Here is a 21805-nt window from a genome sequence, read left to right on the forward strand (position 1 = left end):
AATTAAATACACAATTATTCTGTGATTGGCTCTCAAGATTTGCACAAGATTTATATCACACACTTTAATTGTAAAATTTGATTTTAAATTGACAATATTATACAATTCTAATCTTGATTTTAAATATTTACTTTCATTTGCTGTATATAACTATCTATATAATAAATAAGATAAAAAAGTTCAAAAGATTAAAGCTACATTTCTTAAGCCAAAATTTTCAAGATTGTTGAATGTTTCCCTATTCCAGTAAATTGCATTTCTGATTTTAGGTTTCCTGGATGAGAAGCAGGGACCTCCATATTCTCACTTCGGGAAATTTCTCGTTCAGCTCGGATGCGCGATTTGGAGCCCAGCATACGCCAGGCAGCGATGCCTGGACTCTCAGGCTGGATAACGCCAGAAAGACGGATTCTGGCAAGTACGAGTGCCAGGTCAATACGGAACCTAAGATCATGTATGCAGTGCAGCTCTCTGTACGAGGTGATTGTCGTTCCACTTCACATTTCGTGCTTTACGTTTGCTCCTCATACGACAATTTACGATAGCAGCTCGACATTTTTATACGAAATCACAACTTTTTTATTAAAATCTTCACGAAAATACAACTGAATATCTTTATAAAATCATGTATAAATAGCACATAAAATTGGAACGCATTAAAAATATATTTATTAACATATATTCCTTAATCTTTTTAATTAATAAAATATATAATTTATTTGTCACACATTGTAGGTTGTATATAATAATAATCCGAAAAATTGAGATAAAAAATATGCTAAAAATATAAACTTGACATAAAGATTTATGATTATGAATCATTTTCGTCTTTCTTGCATTTTATGACGATACAATTTGTCATTAAAAATGTTTGTATTTCTAGATCCGAACAAACCTGAGGGATACGATGAACCACATTCTCAGCAGACGCGTATAAGTAAGTATATACCGTGAACGTAATGCATATTTCTAGCCTATGCGTTTCTGACACGCATGAAGCGTGACATTTCTTTAGTTCCAGTCTCTATGCGATCAAATCGCTTGTATATTTAAAGACACGACTGAAAAGCGTGTTCTCATTAACGCTAAATATACTGTCGGCAATAACTATAAAAGTTTCAAAGGGATAAATTAATCCTGTCAACTATAAAAACTTTGTATATTGCAATGATTAAATAGTTTCATACAGCCTTGATTTTATCCCTGACGCAAACACATTGATAAAAATATAATCTGTTTAATTCAAAGAGAAATTTAAATTTATTTACGGACTTTTAAGGACACATATACTGCTTAATAATGTAAACTAAAAATTGTAAATGCTATATATTTGTAGTCATAATGGGTTTTTTTTATTTTTAAAGTAAATTTTTTACTTTATTTGCTACATTTTCAGTATTGCATAAATATTACTTTAAAAAATTTGTAAAATCTCATATATGTATATATCTACATATATATATAACGATTAAAATTAATTATTGAAATTCATATGATTATATATGCATATTTGCATTTTGTTGTGGCTCTAATTTTACTGACGCTGAACTTATTTTACCTTCTGTGATATCAGTGATAATATTTTGCGCAGACTTGCATAATTAATTTCCTGCGTAATCAGCATTAGCCGAATCGGGTGCGCGCGCTATATATAAAATAGACCGCCTGTATCGTACAGTCTGAAATTATATCATGCAAATTATTTTATGAATTTCTTGATCGGCACGGAAAGTCGGACGAGCGTACAATTATGCAATCAAAACTTCGTTGAAAGTTACGCGCGGATCGCGATAATGCGGTTGGTTAAGAAGCTTTATTTTTTTTCCTTTTTTTCCAAATCCATCTGTTTCTGCATTTTATCGATATATGCGCCATAGATGATGAACGTAATCAAATGTGCGTGATGAACATTATCTCGCAATACAAATTTTCGCTGATATAAATCTGTAAAATGCCCTCTGGTGCAAAGATTGACCCAGTTACCAAGGGGTTTGAAAATATAACTTTCATCGCGCAAGCGACTGGCAATTTCCGCTTTGTTTTACCACTTGGAAAGTAGCGGAACCAAAAGCACTGGTTGAATCGTCGTTAAGATTGCATCAGTTGGAAAAAGCGCGATTAATCAGCCGCGAGGTACAGCGCTAAGCTTACTGATAATTATCGAGCGAAGAAAACGCGCTTTCTTGTAATACAATCGTTACAAATGTAAGGTATCACTGTCGCCATTAATTCTGTTTTTAGTATTTCACCGACACGACATAGGTAACATGATTAATACGGCTATACACTGGAAATTTCTAAGGAAATCATATTTATCGGTTATCAAATCATTCGTCAGATATTTTATAAATATAAATAATATAAATAAATTTTGAGTGTGTAAAAAAAATTTTTTTGTATTATTTATTTTGATATATGTATATATATATAATTTATTTAGGAAATGTTTTTTTTCCATCACTTATTTTCACATTATTTTTACTAAATTACGATATATATATGTGATTTTTATTAGGGTATACATTATTACATACTATACTTGTAATAACTGAATTTTTTATATCTATTATGTTGTTTTATATATATATTTTTTTAAATTACACTATTTAGGTTTATGGAGACTTATATCTGTGAAATTGATCGTGTATTGGAAATTGCTTAAAACTACGTTGGTCACAACCACATTGGAAATATATAATAAAATCCATAACCTGTATAGGATAGTCAATACTATAAACGAGAGATTAAGCTGAACTTTCACGAGTGGTGTTACAACGTATGTTCAAAACTTGCACGATACCTGTTTACCGCTTTAGATGGCCAATTTTTGAACCAACGTTATTTCTGTTGTTCGCTGTAATACTCTATGAAACTCTAGTGGGTGTATTATATGAAAGTTTATTATCATATTTGCGCATATCATGTGTGTGTGTAAGCGACGAAGTACTTGGACTGTTTTGAGTCTAATTCTCATATCGTCAATGTTCAGTGATTTGAAAGCAATAGTTTGACGTCCATATGAATGCAGGGAAAGTTATTTCTATTGATAAACTGTCGTTTATGCGTAATTTTATATTTTCATAAAACAAATATAAGTAGTGGCAGACAAAAAAGATAAATAAATATTTTATAATAGTAATGAAAACAAAAATTATATAAATTATCATCAAAGTATCGTATGCAAGAAATATAATAACTCGAAAGTCGACATTAATGACGTATCACATCTTTTATAAATATATCAATAAACTCCAAGACGCGCTCTCATCTTAGTACACCGAACACCCTTTAAAAAATCATTAAAAGCCGCTTTTTATTTTTCCCGTAGAACCGAACGACATCAATCACTTAAGGATAAGTGCGACACCGTTCTGGCTTTGACGCTCGTGATCCGTCCTCGTCGATTCTTCTTCTTGCGAACTTTCTTCACTCGCTTCATAATTCTTTTTAAGTAACGTCGTCCTATTTCAGACATATCGTCCTCTCTTTCCTGACGCCTTCGACGTTCCTGAATTTTCGCTTTTTCGTTGACGTTAAAACGACAGATTACGGGATATCGCGTTCTCTCATTGGAGCATACGCTCTTGATATCATCGCTCAAAATTAGAAACGTCGGCGAAAATTTGCAAAGTTGCCGAAAAATAATACACATATTTGACATTTCGATTTCTTTTCAACTCTTTTTCATTATTTTTAATTTTCATGTACAGAAAATTACACTAAACACACAATAAAATTATTATATTTCTGCACATATTGTACTCTGAAATATGGTTGCATCGACTTAATAGCAAAGTTGCAACTGAGAATATTTCTTTTCGTATTACGACGTATTTCCGCTCAGAACACTCCACGTAGTTTCACTCGACTAATAAATATACTCGCGCCAAGTTTCTTCTCGCTTTTGTTCGCGATATATGCGCAAGACTTAAAGATGGTCTCAGATCGCTGCCAGCTATATTGTCGAAGTTTCGCGACAGATAAATACAAGGGAAACAAAGCAAAGGAAAATATAACGCTCCGCGCGTACACGAATAATAATATGACATAATGGCACAGTAAATTTTTCCTCCGTGCAATTCTGCTTGAGATACATATATTATATTGCACCAATAACACTATATATTACGATAATATTATTACGATAATAAAATATAATTTGTCAGCTTATAATTAGCAATTATTCTATTAAAATTATAATATTATTAAATTTTGTTTTCCTCTAAATATTTAAAATTTAAATTTAAAAAAATATTTAATTTTAAGTGAATATAAATTTTGTTATGTATATAGTTGGGTAATCTCTTTTTTCTGAAATTATGCACGGACATATCGACACTTGAGAATTGCTACTCAGAAAGGAAATGTTTGTGGATCACGAGAGAATTTATCCACAAAGTTTCCGGCAAGAAAAAGACAAGCGGGACCGCACTCAGGAAAGAAACGTCGGCGAGCGAGTTTACAGTAATAACAGAATAACATAATATTTCGCTAGAGGGAACGCAGTCGTCACCGGATTCATTTAAGTCTAATAGGATTATCCTTAATCCCGCGGTCCCGCCGTGGCTTCTCCGTATCCTTTTCTTCGTCGGCCACCGAGAGTTCAGAGTTCTAAGGGATAGGTACGGCCCGCTAAATGAGTCTCGACCGCAGTCCTCGTGTTGAATAATGTATACGTGCCTCGATATTTTTATACGGAGCACACCGAGAACTCCACTTTCGACCATTTTTTTTCTCCTCTCCAAAGGTAATGATGAATTATTAATCTATTCGGAGAAAAGTTAGTAGTCAAGATTACCCACGAAAAATATAGACAGTATCATTGTAAGTTTTTTATGCGTATGAAATTATTTTAATATAATTATGTAGGTTCACATTATGCAACTATAGACGTATCAGTTCTTCGTTTACATTATTATTTTACGACGATGTATTCTATTTCTATGTAAATTCTTTTCTATAAAAAGGGAGTCACAATATTTTTAAATAAAAATGAGCGGTCTACCGTACATAGGTACGATGCACTATGAAAGGAAAATGAGACTTTGTTTTGTCAAGCGACCAAAGTTTATAACTGGAAGCTCTCTCGTAATTTATCATATATGTAATGGGGTGACCGAAGAGTGGTTTTCAAGGCGAGGTAATTTACGGTACACTTTATAAAAGCTGATGCACATAGTGATGCGTGGTAGCTCGCGCGCATTAAACGAGTACTTGTCCCTGCTTTCTTAAAATGTACAAGCTTGACAGTACATCTTTACGTATGTGAGAGTGTGTTACTACATATTTCTTGCTACTTCAGCGTACTCTACTTTGTGCCGCGTCGGCGGAGCACCGGCGTAACGAAAGTGGATACATAACCCTAGCATTAATTAAAATCATTGCATAACATTCGTCAAGTATTCTTGATGGAACGCGCTAAAGCGCCCATCCTCGCATCGCCGGGTGTTTCTTTTTACCGGAAGGGGAGAAAGAAGGTAGACCTAGAATGCGTTAATCCCGCTTGTCGAGATATTAAAATCGAGGACGGATTGCGTCAATTAGAGGGTATTCGCGATACATCACGCTCGCTATGACGCTGTCAATTAAAAAGTTGCAAATCCTTTTGCATGTGCCGCCGTTTGTTCGCCGTTTCGACATCGAACGAGTCTCGCCGAGATTTTTTAATAAAAGTCTCTTTATAAATTAGGGAAATACTATATATATAGCTACGCACACACACAAGAGTACCTTAAAAATATTCCCTTTTATTTACGAATTTATATTGGTTTTGTGATACACAGCAAATATAAATAATAGAACGCCGATTAAATTCATGTTGGATATATAATGGATTTTATTACTTGTCATATTTATTGCGAATTTTGCAATACGTATATATACATATATATTTTTCATTTCTTTTAATCTAATCGAATATAATGAAGCGTGCGAAGCGAAGTTATATTATTCTTTGATAACATAAGGCACTAGCGGATCCTGACGTCGATAATGGGGGGGGGGGGGGGTTTGCAAAATTATTTTATTTAATATTTTTGGTTTCATGATTAGCTTTTATTCCAGGATCAACGACGTCGATAGCTCTTTAATGTTTGTTTTTCTTTATTTATATTTTTTGAACAAATTCAGCAAAACTGTTTCTTTTAATTTGCAAGGGGGGGGGGTTTAACCTCACCCCCAGGATCCGCCAGTGTATATATATATTATATAGATATAAAGAATTTCTCGCCTAATTATTTTCATGCAACGAAATTATCTCATCATTTCGTCCTATGTCTGACTTAATCTAAACTTAACTCCTTGAATGCGTAATGAGTATAATTTACAATGTATCTTATACTTATATATATACTTATATATATATATATGTATATATATATAATATAGATATAAAGAATTTCGCCTAATTATTTTTGTGCAACGAAATTATCTCATCATTTCGTCGTATGTCTGACTTAATCTAAACTTAACTCCTTGAATGCGTAATGAGTATAATTTCCAGTGTATCTTATACTTTTATATATATATGTATTTTATATATATATTTTATATATATATTATATATATATAAAAGTATAAGATACACTGTAAATTATACTCATTACGCATTCAAGGAGTTAAGTTTAGATTAAGTCAGACATAGGATGAAATGATGAGATAATTTAATGCACGAAAATAATTAGGCGAAATTCTTTATATATACATAATATATACAATATGTATGTATATGATATACTGTAAATTATACTCATTACGCATTCAAGGAGTTAAGTTTAGATTAAGTCAGACATAGGATGAAATAATGAGATAATTTCGTGCACGAAAATAATTAGGCGAAATTCTTTATATATACATAATATATACAATATGTATGTATAAGATACACTGTAAATTATACTCATTACGTATTCAAAGAGTTAAGTATAGATTAAGTCAGACATAGGACGAAATGATGAAATAATTTTGTTGTACGAAAATAATTAGGCGAAATTCTTTGTATCTATATAATATATATTATATAGATATAATATATATTATATAGATATAAAGAATTTCACCTAATTATTTTCGTGCAATGAAATTATTTCATCATTTCGTCCTATGTCTGACTTAATCTATACTTAACTCCTTGAATGCGTAATGAGTATAATTTACAGCGTATCTTATACTTATATATATACACTAGCGGATCCTGACGTCGATAGCTTTTTAATGTTTGTTTTTCTTTATTTATATTTTTTAAACAAATTCAGCAAAACTTCTTTTAATTTGCAGAGGGGGGGTTTTAACCCCAAAACCTCCCCACAGGATCCGCCAGTGACATAAGGTATATATAAAAATATATTAATTATACAATGCAAAAAATTTAATATTACATCTTTAATTAAAAATGCGAACAAAAAAAGTAGAATTTTCTACAAGAATCTTTCAATCAAATACTTGCGCTTTCATTACACTCGCATGTGTTCATACGTCCACTACGCTGCACGTCTCGCGCGAGACTGATCTCCACCACTTCTGCGCAACGGTGTCGCCAACTGATGATGAAATCTAACTTGACAGTCAAGAATGAAGGGGATCAGTCAGCAGTCAGTAGTCTCGCACGAGATGCGCAGCGTGACGGATGCAGGGGAATATGCGAGTCTAATAAAAGCGTATATTAGGTATTTTGATCGAAAGATTCTTGTAAAAAATTCAATTTTTTTGTTCGCATTTTCTATTAAAGATTATAATATTGAATTTATATGCATTGCATTATTAATTAATATATTTTTATACATGCATTGCAATAATAATTTTTATGCATGCATTACTGTTTTTAATATTTTATTATCAAAGGATAATATAACTTCGCTTTGCGCGCGTAATTATATTCGATTAAATTAAACAAAATGAGAAAGATACATACAATATACATATATATATATATATATGTATATATAATACATATAGTGCACATCTAATGCTGAGCAATCGAATATAATTTTTTATGCGGAAATATTATGATTTAATGTATTTATAAAATAAATAATGTCAAGATATATTAGACAAATCAAAGTAATATTTTTGCAAAACTGTACTGTGCTTCGTAAAGATTCCAGCATAGAATTTTTACTTAAAAATTGATATGCTTGGTTCTTATAAGATATACCTTGCGGTTTTTAAAGCAGAGTGTCAGTTAAGGAACTCTAATTGCATTTCTCCTTGAAGCCAAGATTCCGGGAAACTTCGGATTCGGTTAGGAAATTTGCTAGCGCGCTTCAGCGCATTATGGTTACCCTCAACCATCGGATATGCGCGTAATCTCGTCACGACGCGGTCATTCAATTGCTTCTCACAGCCACCGCATGATATTTGTCCGAACATGACTTCCAGGTTACGAGAGTACAGCTCCGGTGGCAGACATAATGGGACCCCAGGAGCAAAGGGTGCCGTCGGGCTCGACAATCACCCTGAGGTGCGTCATATTGTCGCCGTATCAGACTCGTCCCATCAGGGGTGTACAATGGCTTTGGGATAACAAACTCCTAACATTCCAGGTAATGCAGCCTCAGCTGGATACGCGGGGCCGCACTAATGAAATTTCTGTTTGACGAGCGAGAATCGGAAGGGGAGGAGGAAAAAAAGGAGCGATCGTATATCATGAACGCTTGACACGAAGGGATATAGGTCATATGGTCCCCATCGTCGTGTCTTTCATATTTTTGTTTGCGTAGTAGCCTGCGTCGGCTGTTTCTTTCAACGCGATACGCGATGGTTGGAAAGGTTGATCGATTTGACAGTCGACGCGGTTTTGTCGCGATTATCTTGTATACGCGCTTATGTGACGCGACGTCTTTGGAAACAGCTGGAATCGATTTTCTTTAGCTGATATCTTTCCTCTCATTATTTACCGCTTGTTATTAAAAAAATTTTCATAAACTTACGTATATATAATCTATATGGAAAATTATAATACATATTGGCATATATTTGTGAATTTTTTCGATAAATTTCTGACGCTTTAAGGTTGCTAATTTGTTTACCCTAATGTAGACATTTTTAAAGGACGTCGATAAATCTGATATTACAACTTTATCTTGGACGCACGTACTAAATTTTATTATTTCCTCGAATGCGTGACTCGTAACTTAATGCATCCCAGAGAGGAAGAGAGAGAGAGAGAGAGAGAGAGAGAGAGAGTTTATCATATTATATAATTTTATTTTTATATATTGATTTAAAGATATGTGTGTAGTCTGAATAAGTTTGTATTTGTTCTATCGATTTGAATGATAATAAGTGCTTTTACATTTATTGATATATATAAAAATACGGATTTGAATTGAAATAACGAAACGTCAGTATGAAATAATGATGTGAAAAATATATAGAAGCAAACCACATATATTCCTCTGTTTTTTTTTAATTACATGAAATTATAATACGAAACTCTAATCTCTAATGTATAGAAAAATAATTCTATGTATGCAGTTTTTAAATAAAACAGTTTTGACAATTAATCAAAATTTGCATATGTGAGTACTTTGAATTTTGCCATAAATTTTAGAAAACGAGAAATATGAGTTTGTTTCTATATCTTTCAAGTATTAGAAAAATTTCTCGTTACTTACTTCATGGTCGATTTCATTTGTACATTCTTCATCTAGGCAGCGCGCGGAGGAATAAATGTGGAGACCGAAAGGGGTGCGGCACGTACGGTATCTGTGTTGACTTTGGCGGCGGTGACACAAGATGATGTTGGAAACTATTCATGCAGGCCGACGGAGGGTCGATCAGCTACTGTCACCTTGGTCGTTGAGGAAGGTTAGTCACAATCTTTTTTCACTCACGTGAACTTATCCTGAAAATAAATCAGTAGTACCCATAAATAATTTGATTAGCATCATTTCTTTTTCTTTATCTTTCTATACACAATTATTGATTATATCAGCAATTTTCTCTAACAATATTAATTTAAAACAATAATAAACAAGTTAATGAAAGGTGAAGAATATATAAGGCACTAAAGAATATATAAAACAATATAGAAAATATGTAAAATTATATATAAATATATATTTTGCGGGACAATAATGATGTAATAACAGCACACTTACGCGCGCCTCACAATCTTTCGGGAAATCTCGCTGTCACCGGATGTGCCCACAAACGTAGCCGGAAGCCCACCGCGGGCGCACCGATATTCCATTTCCTTCTACGCTTGCGTGTATCCTCGGCGGGGTACAACCATGATGTAAAGTCGTGCCTTAGGATTACTCGAAACACTTTAAAGTTTTAAAGAGGCGGCGGTATTTCACGCCGGAGCTATTTGTCTAGCTCAGCCCCTCGGTCGCCGCGACGGGGGATGAAAAGGAACGGAAGGGGGATGGAAAAGACGGAAGACCGCTCGCTCGAGAGTGTGTACTCCTGCGCGAGAGACGAGAGAAGCGGGAATGTCCGAGGGACGAGGAATGAGGAATCGCGGAAAGAGAGAAATTGCGGTTCACAGGTAGAAGGACGGTGACGAAGAGGGAGTGGAGTTTGAGAGAAAGGAAGAAACTTGCGGAAGGAAGAGCGGTACGCGGTATAAGCGGAGATTCTTCGCGTTCTCCTTTCCCCGCGCAAGTTTCTCCTTACACGTTTTACTATTTTGTTTTCTTCTTTTTCTCTCTCTCTATGAAATTGAAAGAGTAAATGTGAAACTAGAAGAAGAAAAGAAAATGAAAGTAAATAGTTTTAAGCACAGTCGATAAAGTCGAGAGAAGAAAAACAAAGAGATTGTTTGTTCTTCCTCTCTTTTTTCCTTCGCACATTTTTAACACATTTTCTTAAAGCTAAAATACAGATTTAGATACTGATTGTTTCCTCGTTTATTTCCGTCTCGAAGGATCTTCAATCTTTCTTTGCGCACAATGCTCGCGTCTAAAACTACAGATTAAAGAGGAAAATATTGTAATAGAGAAAAGGGTCTGAAAAATTATGAAGGCATCAGCAAAAACCGAAAAGTATATAAGAATGTGCTGGGTGGGAATGGAACGAATGGCACGGAAAGGGATGGAAACCGACGGAGAGAGGAACGTAGCTGGGGTAGCAGACACCGGAGGATCGCAGGGACACTTGCATGCGAAATTCACATGGGTAGTCTCTATTATCGTGAATTTCCCTTCGGAGGTTATTGCGAGGAAGCGCCCGTGGCGCGTGGTGTCACATTTTTCCCGAACGAAAGCGCGTATGTACGCCCATGCCGCTATCTGTCCCTTCTGCGTGTCTATCCGCACGCGAAACGTGTCCCGTACGGCTATAAATCAAAACTTAGGCGAACTCGCGGCCTCGTAGATTGCGGATTTACGCGGTTTATATGTCGCGCAAGCGACGAAAACTATCGCCCGCGCGTAGCTAAGCGAAGTGCATCGTCCAATTTTTACGAGCGTATATCGACATAAAAGTATCGCGAGATATGTGAAAATGAATATCGCGCGAATCGCCGTATAACGGAGAATCGGAGCCAACTTGAGAGAGGCTGCGAAATATGAAACATTTATTTTACGTTTCTTTTTTTGGTTTTGCATGATCATTTTTTAAAAATTAATATTTATGAAATTCAATGTGGCCCACACACATATATGTATATATTAGAGGAAAATTTATATAAAAATTATTAGAAATAATTTATAAATGGCATTATATATTTTTTTAAAAGAATGAAGAAAGGAAAAGAAGATTACTTTATACTAAAGCATCTTGGCAATTTGACTTTAATAAAGGTTTAATAAATTTTAATATAGCGAAATAATATAAACTTATAAACCCAAACAACGAGAACAATAATATTATACTTGATATAGCTTACGAGAAATTTCTTATTATTATTTATACGATCGTAAACACTGTTTAAATATTGTATAATTATGACTCCGTGTAGAATTCTCATGTTATGTCGGAGTAAATCTCCGAGAGAATATAAAATTAATACGTTGCGCAGGATCGCAGGAGCAACATACATATAAATTATACATTTACTCGTTAAGCCAGCACTTAATTAGTGTAATCGAGAGAAAAAAAAGAAGCAAGTAATTAAAAACTTATTAGCTTACGACTTGATTTAAATATCCACTATATAAATGCTACACATAATTTATAAGGATCATTATAGCAATGCATAATTTATAATACGTGAATTTATCGAATCGTGAATGCTGTGAATGCATCTTGAAGAGGGCACGGAAAAAATAACATGCGACGCATAGGAGGAACCGCGTTTTAATTCACTCGCACGTATCGCAAAACTGAATTTTCGTCTGATTGTGAGTCACTTTGCAGCAGCCACTTCACTCATGTGTGTATACGTATGCGTACGATACATCAACCGCAGGCACGATATGCGCGAGAGCCCGAACGATAAATCAGAAGTCCGGCCACTCGTTTTCTAGTTTTGCAGATTGCGAATTCGCGCAGTTTTTATCGGTACGAACGAGCTGAGTCCGAAGAAAGTGCCATTGCAATGGGATTAAACGGGACAGCGGACATTTTTATGAGCGCGCGCCTGCATAAAAATATTTCTGCCGGATGTGACGCGCGAATATCATGTACCGGGAAACGATATTATAAAATTACAAAATTTTCTTGTTAAGAAAAATTAATAACTGAATTATAGCAAAATAAAAAAAAATGCGATCAAAAGTTTATCCTGGTTTCTTAGTTAGTCGCAGATGCTTCGCCGTATTCAAAATTGCTTATGAAAAAATTACGATTGTAACATTATTGTAAATATTTGCAATAATTTCCTCGAATCTCGTTTGGAATCAATTAAAAAATTGTTTCAAAAGCAGCGCACGCTTTTTTCCTTAGATAACAGTGTCTGGTGAGATATCAAAACTTTATGTTCTTATCGAAAAGCCGATGGCGGAGGGAAAGAAACTTTTCTTTTCTGCCGTCTCGCGCGAGATTGCCGCAGGATAACCAATTATTGATCATCTTACAAATTAATTATTGACATTTATATCGATATTCGGAATTAAACCGATAACCATTGTTGTTATCAAGATTAGAAAGTTCAATTAAGATCATTAAAAACCATCGTGGATTGTTAAAGTTCGTATGATGAAGCCACGACGGCCAAAGTACATAATTTATTGAATTTTATTGGAACCGGCGTTGTTGATTCGATTAACAATTTGATGAACGCGTTCCGAAATATGAAAATGCCTCGTGGGATTCGTAGGAGGCGAATTTAAATAAAACACATCGGAATGTTTTCGCACGAGCTTTCGGCTCGGATAATCGATTATATCGGTTATTCGAGATAACAAATGATCTGCGTTAATTAAAATGCCAGCACCAATTGGTCATGGATAGTTTATAATAGTTGATTCGTGCGAGATACTGCATTAGGATAAAATTATTTTTCTGCAAATTTAGCTACCAATTTCGTTTTATCATATAGTAAACAAATATTAGATCATCTTGAGAGAGAGGAAAGAAGAGGAAGAGATTAAATCAGATAAGACCAATATAGTTTACACTCTTTCTTATTTAGAAGCTTCGAAAAAAGATCTGCATGCATCGCTTTATATCGATCAACTTTCACTAATAATTTATTGATAATTTATATGTTAATGTTTTAATTAATACAGAGAATGGCCATTTATTACTTACATTAAGAACGCTAAATTCGTATAAGAAGAAAGAATGTCCGAGTCCAAGTTAATACATTTCTCTCATCAAATATTATTTTCCTTTCGCTGTAATTGCCCAGTACATCAGATCCCAATCTCTTATTAAATCACAAGAGGCATTTATGCGACGCAGTCCTTCGTTCTCGCATGCATCATCTCCTCAAGTATCCACGAACGTTTCTACCCATGAACATTCGCGCGGCAAGAAGTGCCATTTGCGCGCGATTTGTCGAAAGCGGCGCGGGATTTAACGACTTTTGAGGAAGCCAATGCGCCGCGTGCAAAAACGTCTCGAGTGCAGTGCCAGTCCGCGGCCGATGCCGGGTTTTTGCGACGGCTCTTGCCGAGGGATGGGCTTTGGCGGCCGTCTGAGCTAATTCTTATGCGATCGTAAATAATGTCGCGCATATATCAAAACTTACAGCGACTCCCCATTCCGGCGTCGCGTCGCAGTCGACGTTGCCATCTCCTGCGGCAGTCCTGTGTATCTTACCATCCCCTTACCGTTCCACCTGTATCCTCTTTATTCCATCCTCATCGCACATCTTTCTCCGAGTTCCGAACCGCGTTTCCTTGACCATCTCCAGGGTCTTTTTCTCCTTTTTCTTCCTCTCCCGTCACTTACCGCTCGTGCGATAGCGCAGCGTCTGCCAACGGCACTTATGGTTGCGGATTTAAGATACAATTTTGCGATTCTATTAATTAAGAAAGTTAATTACGCCGGAATTCAATTTTCCTAATTGCCACATCGCCGAGTTTTCGCGCTGCTTGCGCGTCCAGAGAAGAGCGGCGAGATCTCTCACCGGGATCTGTTCATTTGCTATCCGGCTTCGTCCAGAATGACAGGCGGAGAACGCTGAGGAGAGGGTCGAGAGTTTCGTTCAAAGTTCCTCTCTTTCTCTTGACCTCTTTTAATTTCACTATCTCGATTCAAACGCGATCCTTCTTCTTGTTTCTCTTTTTTCGCTTGTCTTCGAGCTCTCACCATCTTCTCATCGCTCGCTCTGCGAACTTTCGATGGTACCATGAGAAAGATACTAGTAAAACGTATTTATTACGATTTTCGATGTTTGCATCTCTTTTATCACGATTCATTGAAACATCGCGTATTCTCTTCATGCATAAAAAAATATATTATACACGCGAATGAAAGGAATACATTTACAAAAGAAGAAAATGATATTTATCACGATTAAAATCGTTTAGTTTAAGAAATGACAGAGAGTTACAAGCGTTAAGTAATTCCGTAAATCGGGACGTTCCATTGTAGCGAGTTATGATATCACTTTCCGACATCCTACGAATCCCTGGTGCCTCGGTACGTCGCCGGTTCAGTCTACACGATTCATGGATACTTCCAGGATATTTTAAATATATATCGAGCACGACGGACTGCGGAAGTTTGCAGTGAGTTTAATACCTAACGGCTCCCTAGACTGTCGTTTATACCGGTTCCAAACTCTCTGCTCTTCTAGATCTCTCTTCTCGCTCCTTATCTCGCTTTTCGTTCTTCTCGTGGTGTCTCGTGTCCTCTTAACGTATAATATTATTAAATTTCGTATCCAAAATACTCGAACAAAGTGAAATCCATGTGTTCCGAGTCTGTTACACTAATTCTTTCGCACGATGAGAATTTTTAAACTCCACGAAATCCATTTATTTCATTTGATACAACAATGCGCGCACACTTTAATGGATATATCTTCTGAGCCAGTTAAAGCGCTCGTATTAGTCCAGATACAGTATGCGGATTATAACGACTCGACAAATGGATTTAAACTAAGGCTCTTAATCCTTTAACTTTCTCGTTTATTATGCGAAGAAATCTGAAAATATTTTATATTAATTATTTATCTATTATTATCCGAAATTTATCATTAGCTGGAACAAAGTAATTATTTTCGAATATGGCAGGTAGAGGACGCAAAGCGGCAAATCGCGTATATTAACTAAAGATTTCCATTTTTAAACAACTTTGTACTCTTTTGCCTCGCTTCAGGCATAATTCTGTAAAGCCAGCCAACAGTTTCCGAGACAGTGTCTAAAGGAGTTGCTAAAAGCGGGCGGATGAGCTAAAGTGCAACTTACTTGTGAACTTTCAACGCTCGTAGATCATTATAATTTCGCGCGGCTATCATGCACGTTCTCGTACTTAATATATACTGATACGTACTTCATAAAAAAAAATCGAGTCAGTAATTATATATACGGCGTATGTAAGCCAAAGTAATTTAACGCAGTTTGAATAGACGGTTACACGTTAATCGCATAATTACACGTATCCTTTAATATATGGTATTGTTTAATTGTGGATTTTTTAATTCGTTACACTCAAACATAGCTCACGTATTGTTTTTTTATATCATCTCTGAATAACTCCGAAAAAAATAATTGATTCAGAGGAGTTATGTAGTCGGATAAACTTTGCGATTTGTATACTGAACCGCTATCCCAGATTGAAAATTAATTTTTAATTTCGTTCTCGTTCCCACAGCCTGCTAATCAATCCTTTTATAATAAAACGTGTGTTATTTTATAATATATTGAGGTCAATTTTTAAAAGGGAAAACTTATAAATATTTTGGACATGAAGAACGGCGCTGAATAATAGAAGATTGCAATATTTAGAAAAACGAAACAAGTTGGAATAGTTGGAGATTAATGGAAAATCACGAGACAGACTTTTTTAATAAAGAAATAATAATGGAGAATTCTAATTATTTATCATGAATTAACCGTAATATTGCAGAGTCGCATCTTGCTTTAAGTTTTAATGAATCGCAGAAGGCAAAAACATTATGCAATCTTAATTTTCAGAACTGCGTTTAACAATTATTTATAATCAAAAGTATCAATTTTTAAATAGTTTCAAGATTTTACTTATAATTCTTTATAAAATAAAATAAAATTCTCTATTAAATTACATGTAATGAGATGCTGTAATTGACGTAACGTTACTTCGTACGAGAATGAAACATACTTTAGGAAAGTGTGCTAAAATGAATTTTCTTATAGACTCGAAATGATGGCCGAAACCGACATGCAACAACACACTCGGCACGGTAATATAATCAAGTACACATGTTTGCGCGTCATTTGCATTCTACACTGTCCATGCGAGAGGTGCTAAGTAGATATCGACTGTCAAATGTTGCCGTATATACGCGATCGCAAACTGCTCGTGATAGATCCTCGCCGCACTACTGCTGGATGTGTAGATTCATCACACGTGCAAGGATTTTGCTTGCCGCTTTAATCGACGCGTACAGTTACGACGCGTATGCGTGCTGCGTGCCGTACCACGCGTGTCGCATTCCCCGTTACACTAACACGGATGCACGACGTTCACGGTAGTGATCGCAAGCACGCCTCTATTGAACGCGCAATTCATATACGGTTAATGACGCCGCTGCTTTCGTACAAATACCTGATCGGGCGCATACCCAGCAGTACGCAGGCATGCTTCAGCAGCATATTGTCGCCTGGATTCTAGAGATCGCGCTATTGATACAGTACCAGCCGATCATTATCGATTCTCATCGAATTCTGTGCCACGCATTGGTAATTATCGCTTTATCGCGTAAACTGCGTACATTTTAACATAACGATGCAAGAAACGGGACATGAAATTGTCAACAGATTGCTAGCAAGAAATGTTATTAAATTCTGAAACTATGTGTATAGATCTGGTAAAAAATTCATGTTCACGGGAAGAGAAACGTTAAACTAATTTGGCAGTATGTACGAGCAGAGTATATTGCTGTATATATAATGTACATATAAGAGTTAAAAGACATATTCTTTGCAGTAAATAAGCAAATTTATAGTAACGAGTTTATTCTCTCTCGGCAATCATAGAACTGAATTTACATCTTGTAATACATATAATATCTTGTTATTCCGCATATGCACGAAATTAATAATTAATCTGGAATTAGTCGACACACGTGCATGAACTCAAATATTGGTTTGGAATATTGATGATCATACATGCTTATGATGTGATCGATCGTATCGATAACTTCATGTCTACTGAATGCGCAAGAGTCATCTCGTCGTTACGCTTTGTATGGCTGCCTTGTGCGGCCTATTACTACTGCTAATCAAATTATTCTACAATTAGCAATAATAATAAATTGATTAAAGAGTATCTTTGAAGAAAATTGCCTTCGGAATAATTGCCTTTATAGAATTTTACGTTTTTACACTTTGTAATAATTTTTTATCATAAAATACATGTAAAATTAAAAATACTTTCCTTCTCTTGAAGATCATGAAGCAAGACGGTGAGTTCGCGTACCGCGAGATATTCTTACCATTAAAAGATCAACGCTGCGTAATCGGAGAAGAAGTCGTTAAAAGCGTAATTTCAGAAAATAAAGTACCTGTTACCAGTTTCTCTGTAAAGTTCAGCTCGTTCTCGCGCGCGTTAATGGTCGTAAAGAACTGTGAGAATGAAGGCGCGATTGGAATCTAAGCTTCAAAGGGCCACCAGCGGTTGGAATTAAGGTTTCCTCGTCTCATTAAGACTTTAACTACTTTCTTACATCGGCCAGCGACGCGATCGAGTATACATTTCGATGCGTAAATGGAGAACGAATTTGAAAATGGATTCATGCTCGAGATCAAAGCGCGAAATGTGTTTCCTTTATTCCCCGCTCCGCTTTGCCAACGCCGCGCGGAATAATTTATGCTCGCGATGGCAGCTCGATTGAAATATTTACGACTCTTTTAAACTTGCCGGGATGTACGGTCATCGCCGTTGGCGCCTTGCTGGAAATATTGCGGATTGAATCTTGGCAAAACTAACCGCCCTCGTGTAAGCACAGCTGAATGCGTCCACACGTGTGCTAGGCGCCATATGTGCGAAGCATGTTCTTTAGCATCGGCTATGTATCATTTACATCGTACAATGCACGGAGAGTTTGTGAACACGTCGTCGATATTTTTGGGGTAATATGCAGATGCCAGATATCAGACTATTTGCAAGTGTTTTGGAGTAAAACTGTCATGTGCGGTTTAAACTGGCTGCTTTAAATTAGACGTGCAAATTCCAAGTCCTGTTTAATTTATTTCAAAATGTAATAAATCATTTTGTATCATCTTTTTTACGATTCGATATATGTTTCGAGAGATTAACATATAAAATATGAAAAATGTGAAAATCTTTATCAGTTAAAATGTAATGTTTTATAAAAATTGCAATATGTATATTTTGCAGATATAATTAATACAAAACACTGTTAAATCGATCCTCGCGACACTATGTTGAGTTTAAATAGCGAAGAATAAAGAAATAATATGGAAAAATGCGTATCGACATCCCTCAAACAACGCGATAATTAATGGATGCCTTGTAACATGGGGAAATCTATAATCCCGTAATCTTGGAGTGACATTGATTTACGACTGTGGGTAGTGTCATTATTCTCAAAAAGTATCAAGATTTCCAGCGTGTGCGCGATATACAGATTCAATATCCTAATACGACAATTTTTCAATGTCTGTTCGTGTGAAGCGTTCTTACTGACATGACACTCATTAGATGATATCGCGTAAAACCGCGTTAATTCGATATCGCGTAGTCGTAAATATTCATATCGCACGATTACGACCGCGATAGTGTAGTGTTGCTGACGCTCGGTTCTCCTTTTTTACTTTTCTGTTACAGGGGAACGCACGGAAGCCATGCAACGTGACGCCGGATACGTCTCTTCCGGAAGTAACGTCAGGCACTGGCCCGGACTTCTACTTCCGGTTTCGTGGCTTCTAATACTCGCGCGCAACAGCCAAACTTTCTTGCTCTAGCACACACACACCCGACACACAGTATTTCACGCTTATTTCTTGCCGTTTCCAATGCTAAAATGTACCTAAAATGTGACCAAGCCGATTTATAGATAGATCGTAAGATAGATTTGTAGATCTTAAAAACATATTTATAAATCGTGTTGCGATATGCCAGACGTGATACATGCGTAAACGTAGCTACTAAATTCGTAAAATAGAGATTATGCAATTCAGAGGGATTGCGATGAAAGCTACTTATATATTTTACGTAATCGCGGATAAAGTTATAGAGCTTGATCTAATTCTGAACATCTCGTAAATATGTTATATGTATTTACATATATCAGAGAGAATTTTGAAGTCTCGCGCACGCAATAATAGAAATTTCAAAAGTTTATGATTAAATTTATAAATAACATTATGATAGGTAAATTAGATTAGCAATTAAATAATATAGCTCATTAGTACATAATGCGATCGAAGACTTGAAATAGTTTAAGATAATATGTTACATAAAGAAAAGCATCAATCTCTTCCTTTAAAACCTCAACTTTTCTTTGTTAATAAAAGTACAAAAAATTTTGTTTATCTCCTCAGTTCTTCGATCGCGTATAAGAAGATGACAAGTAATTTGTGGGAATTTAATACAAATGGTGATGGAAATAAAGGCAAAATGTCCTAGCACAAAATTCTTCGTGTACTGTCCCGTAAATTTAGGTTTGCGCAAATAATTCATTAAATAACTTGCGATATACTCCATTTAATCTCAATGTCCTGGAACGTTCTTTTCGCCCTCGCAATTCACGATGTTTCTTTGAGAGCGTTCTTAAAGTCAATGGGATTACAGCGACCACATAGTGCCAAAGGATGCGGAGGTAATTTGATATCGTGTATCGTGTTATATCCTTTTGTTCGAAGGGACTTCCTTGGGAGAATACGTCATGAATTTCATGAAATTTTAGGAAATAAGTACATATATAATGTGTTACACTTTATTCTGTTAATATCCCCTCTATATAAATATTTAAAAACTCACAACAGACTCTCATCAGATTATCGACGAAAGAAGGTATGTATTGACAAAAAAAGGTGACGAGAGAAGGTATGTATTGATTTTAGTGCGTTACTTTAGTTTTCTCTTTATTTTTTCCTTATTTTTTTCAGAAAAAATCATATACCGGAGACAAAATTAATTTTATATACATACATATAAATCAATTTTTATTTGGCTTGCGTATTGCACGGAGTAAATTCAGATGACATAATCGCTGTTGAATTATACGTCAGTCTTTCTTATAAATACCAAATAAGATGTTTACTTATTCATGCTTATTCCGATATGTAAAAGAAAATCATGTCGCGTACTCGAATTTGTCAAATGCAGGAATCTATATTATAGCGAATGGCAATTTCTCTTGTCACGCACATCGCGAATTCTGAAGACATAATTCTCCCTAAATTCGCAATTCCACTACTACGCCGTTAGTACTCTTGACACGGCTTTGATATGTTATAAATTATAAATAAGATGAGCAAAAAGTCACAGAGAGTATAACAAGCAAGATTACATATTTGAGGACAAAGGTGAATATCTGCACGAAGAAAGAATTATTGAAGAAATGGAATGATGAGAATGCATTAACCATATAGTATAACTTATTTTTATAGCGCTCGATTTAACGTAAAGAATCGCTTTTTATACGCTTTTTATACGACTACTCATAATCGAAATTCGATGTGTATAATTTCACATTTTTTAAATGTTTCAATTTAGATACGACAAAAATCGTGTGCACGCGGTTAAATTTTATAAATATTTATTGTCGAAAAGTTGAAAAGCGAATTACATTTTATGTTTAACCTGACACTAGTATCTGACAATTTTATAGTTAAATGGTGTGTCTATGGATGTAAAAGAGAAGAACACGCCATTTTCGTACTACTGAATTTCGTGCCGGACTCTACGTTTCCTTTACTACTGAATGTGACGGCATATCTTTTGCTATTGAATATCGCTTGACGTACATTGAAGATTATAATAATCACCAAAAACAAATCAATTTTAGTATAATTTTAGAATATTATTAAAAGTGTTTTCTAATTTAAATATTGCAAAATCCAAAAAATATTAATATACGCGAATACATTAAATGACGTAATATTTAAAAAAATATTTTTTATTTGTTTTTTCAAAATATTCAATTTTATCTTCAGTTTCAGTTTAATGTTTCTTTTAAGTACTTCACATAAATATCATAATTGTAGACTTGAATTCAAACTGTACCGAATCTATAAATAAAAATGCGATAACCGTGTTTTCCGTCCAGACTTATACCTGTTTTGAAATTGACACGCCC

General features: G+C 35.2%; 1 protein-coding gene across 3 annotated transcripts in view; it reads left to right on the forward strand.

Moving 5' to 3' along the window:
* Positions 1–20509, forward strand: part of LOC145939442 (zwei Ig domain protein zig-8) — a 92612-nt gene extending 72103 nt beyond the window's left edge. Inside the window, exons 3-7 of one of the 3 annotated variants that reach the window (XM_083043756.1) lie at positions 270–480; positions 884–937; positions 8368–8540; positions 9651–9807; positions 19330–20509. In XM_083043756.1, the coding sequence (XP_082899882.1) occupies positions 270–480; positions 884–937; positions 8368–8540; positions 9651–9807; positions 19330–19466 (732 nt within the window). In that variant the 3' untranslated portion in view covers positions 19467–20509. Of the gene's footprint in view, positions 1–269; positions 481–883; positions 938–8367; positions 8541–9650; positions 9808–16673; positions 16937–19329 lie in introns of those variants that run through there. The other 2 variants (XM_083043757.1, XM_083043758.1) reach the window with 2 other exon arrangements.
* Positions 20510–21805: the final 1296 nt, after the last annotated feature.

Source organism: Prenolepis imparis, unplaced genomic scaffold (assembly GCF_030444845.1).
Source record: "Prenolepis imparis isolate NDT839.2.m4 unplaced genomic scaffold, iyPreImpa1.0 SCAF_8, whole genome shotgun sequence".
NCBI classification, from domain to species: Eukaryota; Metazoa; Arthropoda; class Insecta; order Hymenoptera; family Formicidae; genus Prenolepis; species Prenolepis imparis.